The following is a 5,538-nucleotide window of genomic DNA, read 5'->3' on the forward strand; positions in this document are numbered from 1 at the left end:
GTAAATACATTTTGATTTTTTTTATTTGAATGATTTCCTTATTCTTTCTAATTGTTTTTTTTCCTTGTATGAAAAAAGACCTAATTCAACCTACTATCTCGTATTCGTGATGTAAAGAAATACAAGAAGTAAATGTGGTCAAATAATAATATATATAAAATGGGAGGACTAAATTGATAATTATCAGTTTAAATTAAATATGCGGGGCAATTCTTAAGTGAAACGTTTTCCCCATATATATATGATTTCGATTAATGTTATTGTAAGCAAGAACTGTGTGTGTAGTGTGTGTTTCTTTCTTTTGCGGGGGTGGGGTTTTTCTTTTGTCAGCAACGAGAAAAATCCATTCTTTTTTCTCCTTTCACTCTCACTCACCCCACTCTTTGCTCGATTTCCCGCTTATTCTTGAATTTTCATGGGATAGTGCTTCAGCCCTTTTGTTCCTTTCTCATTCGGGAGGGAAAACAAAGGGTTTCTCGTGTGCGGGGAACGGCCGGGGGACGGGGTAAAGCGATAGGAACGTGTATACTTGCGAAGAAGGGATGGGGGAGGGGTGTGAGAATTTTGCAAAAGAGTGTATTGAAGAAGAGAAAGAAGTGATGGATACGCCAGAGAGGATCAAGAGCAACCAGATCGCGACATCTTTATGCAAGTTTGAGGTTTGATTTTTTTTGTGGGCTCTGGGTCATCGTGTTTAATCGATGCTGGATTTATGTTGTTTGGCTGATGCATAAGTTTTTGTAAATCGGTTTTGGGCGATTTCTTTGAATAATATGTTTCGGGCTTTCGCTTAACTGATCTTGCATTTGTTGATTTGTTTTCTTAATTATGGAAAAGAGACCAATCGATGTTAAATATATGGCTCTTCACTCTAATTTTCCTTGATTTTTTCTTTGCTTACTCGGAAACAAGTTGGAGTTGTGTGGTTTTTTGTGTTTTCCCCTTCTTTTGGGACTTCTGGTCATGCTAATTTTTCACTGCTTTTCTTATGCATGCCTACGGAAAGATTTGGTGAACAGTTTGTTTAGCTTATAAGAGTCCCTTTCGTCTGAGCACCTTTAATTTTGAGGAAATAATTTTTCTCCTGGGCTATGTCAAGATCTGAACATTTCTAATCTGCATTTGGGTGTAAATCATGAAATTGGAAGGTAACCTGAATTCTGTTATGCGTGTCCTTGTAATCTATATTCTGGCTCAATCCTGTGCTTGTTGGTAAAGCGCTTATGCTAATTGGGGCAGAATTTGGTAGTTTGTAATGTTTGCTTTCTCCAAGGTCAGTTCTCATGTTTCACGAGGTTGTTCTTGCATTGTTTCTTAGAATCGGAGGCCAGAAAAATGAACAAATGGCTTCCACATTTCTTTGTCTTGCTTCCTTTATCCTTTTGTGTTTATGGCTGTTAATTTGTTTAGGCGACGGGGTTCATTTTGTTATTGATTTATCTGGTCGTTGCTTTTTCACTATGATAACTTTTTCCTCTTTGTGTACAGGAGTCCCCTGTCTTTAATTTCTTGAACAACCTTTCCCCAATCAAGCCAGTTAAATCCGTGCATATCACGCAAACGATCAATCCTCTTAGTTTTGCAACTCTTCCATCTGTTTTCACTTCACCTCATGTTAGTTCTCTCAGGGGGTCAAGATTTCTGCGAAGGTAATTCTTCAATTCAATTCCAGTTTTAGGTCCAGTTATCAAGCTCTGTCTTCTTTCACGAGTGTACTTGCTTAAATTGATTCTTCTCTTTTCAGGCACCAGTTTTCAGATCCATCAAAACCTGAGTTTTCTTCTGATGATGGGAACACAGTTGATCTGATTAAGGTAAATAAGGATGGTAACGAGAAATTCAATGAACTGGAAAATCTGGACCCAGAGGAATCTCATTGTGTCATGGCTAATGATTCATCTTATGAATGCTCAAACAAGTTTTCTGAAAATTTTGATTATGATCCAAATAGTCGTAACTCCCCTGTAAAACCAAGCTGCGGCCTTGAATCCACTTCTTCAGCGCTTGTTTACGAAAGTGAAGTGAATCTCGAGGAAGCAGGCCGAACTGGTGAAAACAAAGAAGGCACATCGTGCGATTGGGAGAGTTTAATAGCTGATGACCCCGATCTGATAATTTTTGAATCGCCAAATGATACAGAAAACAAGAAATTGCGTGGTACTGAGATGAGTTTCTACGCCAGTATCAGAAATGACAAGCAGAGCATGCAGTCTCTTGTTTCAATGTATTCCGGCGAACAAACTGGAGAGGGAAGTCAACCAGAAAACTTGTCTTTTCATCCTGGAGAAGGTACTGAGATGATGGAAAATTCTGAGAAACATGACACGACTGCCAGCTCTTTATTGAATGAGCCCATGGAAGAGATGGATTATGAGGTAAGAATGATTTTCCTTGTGTATTTGGTTGGCATTAAACACCAAAAAGGAAATTGTAAAATTAGGATACTGAAGGGTCTAATTCCAAAAGTCTGAAGACTTTGAGCATAAAATTCTCATATGCTACCATATATAATTGTTATTGCAGTTATGTAATGTGTAAAAGAGCTGAATAATGGGGATGTCTATGTTAACCTCTTTTGGAATTTTAATTGTTTTCTTTGTTTTGTAGCATCTCTCTGGTTTGTACCGAGGTATGAGAAGGCGCTGTCTAGATTTTGAGATGGCTGGAGCCCACAGACAGCGTTTTGAAGAGATTTCGGCTCCCGATTCTTCAGTGGTGTTACAATCTGGTTCTGATATTTCCACCAACAATCGACAATTAGTTCCGACAAATACAATAGACGAGCCTCCACGGTGTGTTGTACCTACCCTTGGCTTGCATTTAAATGCTCTTGGAACGACACCCAAGGATTACAAACTCGTCAATGTCGAACCTTCAGCTTCTGGAAGATTCTTGATTGGACCGATCCCATCAGTTGATTTTCATCCTCCAACTACTGGTCAAGAATTGATAAACAATTTGGATGCTACCTCGTTGGGAGGAGATATGGATACCGTCGAAGATTTTGTTCCGCTTACAGAAGATTCTTGCCAAGCTTCTGGATATATGGCTAATGAGGAGATTTTGCAGCATCTAGTTTTCATAATCTATTTCTTTCAGAAAGTTAAAATTTTAATTGGATTGGCAGGCGTAGGTTGGAACAAGCTGGGGAAGGCGAATCCTGCAAGCGATGCAACTGCAAGAAATCAAAATGCTTAAAACTGTAAGTTTTCTGTAACTTTTGTATTCCTTTCCTATTGCAATTGGTGGTTTTCCTGAACTCCATGCTAGATTACTTTTCGTCATATGGTTTAGGCCTATTTAATCCTTATACACACCTAATTTCAATTTTAAATGCCAGCTACTGTGAATGTTTTGCTGCTGGTGTCTACTGTGTGGAGTCATGTGCCTGTATAGATTGCTTCAACAAGCCTGTCCATGAAGGCACTGTCCTTGCAACCCGAAAACAGATTGAATCTAGAAACCCTCTTGCTTTTGCGCCTAAAGTGATCAGGGGCTCAGATTCTCTGACTGAAACTGGGGTTAGACGCTGAAAGTTTACCGTATGCTTTTGATCTTTTGGTGAATTTGTGATTCATATAGTTTGTTATGCTGCTTCCTGTAGGATGACTCGAGCAACACTCCTGCTTCAGCTCGTCATAAGCGAGGATGCAACTGCAAAAAATCCGGTTGCCTGAAGAAATATTGTGAATGCTATCAGGTTTTTTTTCTATTTTCTGAATCTGTATGGTTTCTTTTGGTTTGTCAGCTGATGATTGACTTTTGGCTTCTTTAAAGGGTGGTGTTGGATGCTCAATTAACTGCAGATGTGAAGGGTGTAAGAACGTGTTTGGTAGAAAGGATGGTGAGTGTACACTTTATTTTTTAGTATGCTTCTCAATTTATTTAAATGAGGGTCAAAATTTTTAGGAAGAGTTTCATTTGGAGGAGCAATTCAAAATTTTCATTGCAATTCTGAATCTCAGGATCTGTTATAATAGGCACGGAAGCCGAATATGAAGAAGATGAAACGGATACGACTGAGAAGAGTATGTCCGAAAAAACAGCAGTCTATTTTGACTCAGAGCAAAACATGGATTCTGCTCCTCCAGAAACACCGTTGTTGGCTGGAAGGTACCATATATTACCTTTTCACGTGTTATCCAGAATTTATGCTTTTTAATGAATGACAAATATCATTATATTTTCAACAATGGTTCAAGGATACCCTTTGGTCATTTTATGTAACAAGAATTCTTGATTTTCCAGGAAACCGGTTCAACATCTGTTCTCCAACCAAAAACCACCTAGGTCTTCATTTCCAAGTATTGGTTCCTCTTCCCGTTCTTACACAAACCAAGTGTTCAAAAAGCCGAGCTTTCAACCCGCACCTAAATTCGATAGACATTTTGAAACTATTAAAGAAGACGAAATTCCTGAATTTCTCCAAGAAGGGTCTCCCATAAGTGGCATCAAGTTATCATCTCCCAACAGGAAACGAGTTTCGCCTCCGCACAATGTAGGTATGTCCACCGGTTTAAGAAGCAGTCGAAAGTTGATACTCCAATCTATTCCATCTTTTCCATCTCTCACTCATAATCAATGAGCAATTTCTTGGATTCTGGGCTAAGGTTTGGAAATGATACAAGTTCTCGGTTAATCGCCCATTGTAGTTTTGTAAGTTAAGCTTGTGCTAGTTTTGATGCTATTTTAAGACACTTTTCTTTCTTGTATAATATAGTGTTGCTATTTGTTTTATAATAAAATCACTTGTTTTATTACCTCTGATGTCTTCATTTCTATTTTAACATGCCCCAATTTTTGATTGACTACATCAATACAATGCCCAATTGGCAGATCTTGAACTGTTAATCAGACAGATTCATACATACAACTAGTTAAATTTTTGTTTTCAAAATTTTATGTTATATTTGACATTCCATCTTTATGTAACACCAATTTAAGGCAGTAAGTAAACGTCAAAGCATTTCTTCAGCCAACATAAAACATGAGGGAAATCACATTTATGTTTTTCATTTTCGGTCATTTTATCTGTCAATTTACATTCCTAGGCTCTTGTATGTCACCAAAAATTATTGATGTGATGATGGACGTTGATATATCAGATTCAACATCAACGCTCAAAAGAAAAAAGATTAAATAACTATAGTTACTAAAACTGAAATTTGTTCATGTAGTATAAATCATTGCGTTATCCAAAGTTCGCATGATTCAACGAGTACCGTATTAATCGGAACTCGTATTGATTATTGAATAATTGAGCACCATTTGATGTATTTCATCATGTATAATATAGTAATAATCTGATGTTAAAAAAATGTAGTAGTAACCATGAAAATAAAGGTACCTAACTATGAATTAAGCAGGTCATTTATCATCTCAAAAGAAACATGAAACCACTGAAATTATTGTAATAATCAATTGTTTTATCAAGTACACAAGAATTTTTGTACTCTTGGCAAAATTCAAAATTCTTTGCCTCAACTTTAATATCCCCCTATCACACTGCACATGGGGGTTTTTGCCTATTTTTATACG

The 5,538-nt window shown here is 37.3% G+C and overlaps 1 protein-coding gene across 1 annotated transcript; it reads left to right on the plus strand.

Annotated features, from left to right (window-relative positions):
• The first annotated feature begins 263 nt into the window (after positions 1 to 263).
• On the plus strand, positions 264 to 4,759 carry LOC142543441 (protein tesmin/TSO1-like CXC 2). Its single transcript, XM_075650694.1, has 10 exons — positions 264 to 659; positions 1,489 to 1,649; positions 1,745 to 2,375; positions 2,608 to 3,068; positions 3,128 to 3,202; positions 3,341 to 3,521; positions 3,605 to 3,700; positions 3,778 to 3,844; positions 3,966 to 4,113; positions 4,249 to 4,759. The coding sequence occupies exons 1-10, from the start codon at positions 543 to 545 to the stop codon at positions 4,583 to 4,585; spliced, it is 2,274 nt and encodes a 757-aa protein (XP_075506809.1). The 5' UTR covers positions 264 to 542; the 3' UTR covers positions 4,586 to 4,759.
• The last annotated feature ends 779 nt before the right edge of the window (positions 4,760 to 5,538 follow it).

The sequence above is a fragment of the Primulina tabacum genome, chromosome 4, assembly GCF_025594145.1.
Source record: "Primulina tabacum isolate GXHZ01 chromosome 4, ASM2559414v2, whole genome shotgun sequence".
NCBI classification, from domain to species: Eukaryota; Viridiplantae; Streptophyta; class Magnoliopsida; order Lamiales; family Gesneriaceae; genus Primulina; species Primulina tabacum.

Bases quoted from the DNA above. Each gene is read 5' to 3' on its own strand.
- LOC142543441 (XM_075650694.1), top strand. From the start codon at position 543: ATGGGGGAGGGGTGTGAGAATTTTGCAAAAGAGTGTATTGAAGAAGAG. The intron at 1,650-1,744 runs GTAATTCTTCAA...TTCTCTTTTCAG, and splicing joins GGGTCAAGATTTCTGCGAAG to GCACCAGTTTTCAGATCCAT. The intron at 3,701-3,777 runs GTTTTTTTTCTA...GCTTCTTTAAAG, and splicing joins AATATTGTGAATGCTATCAG to GGTGGTGTTGGATGCTCAAT.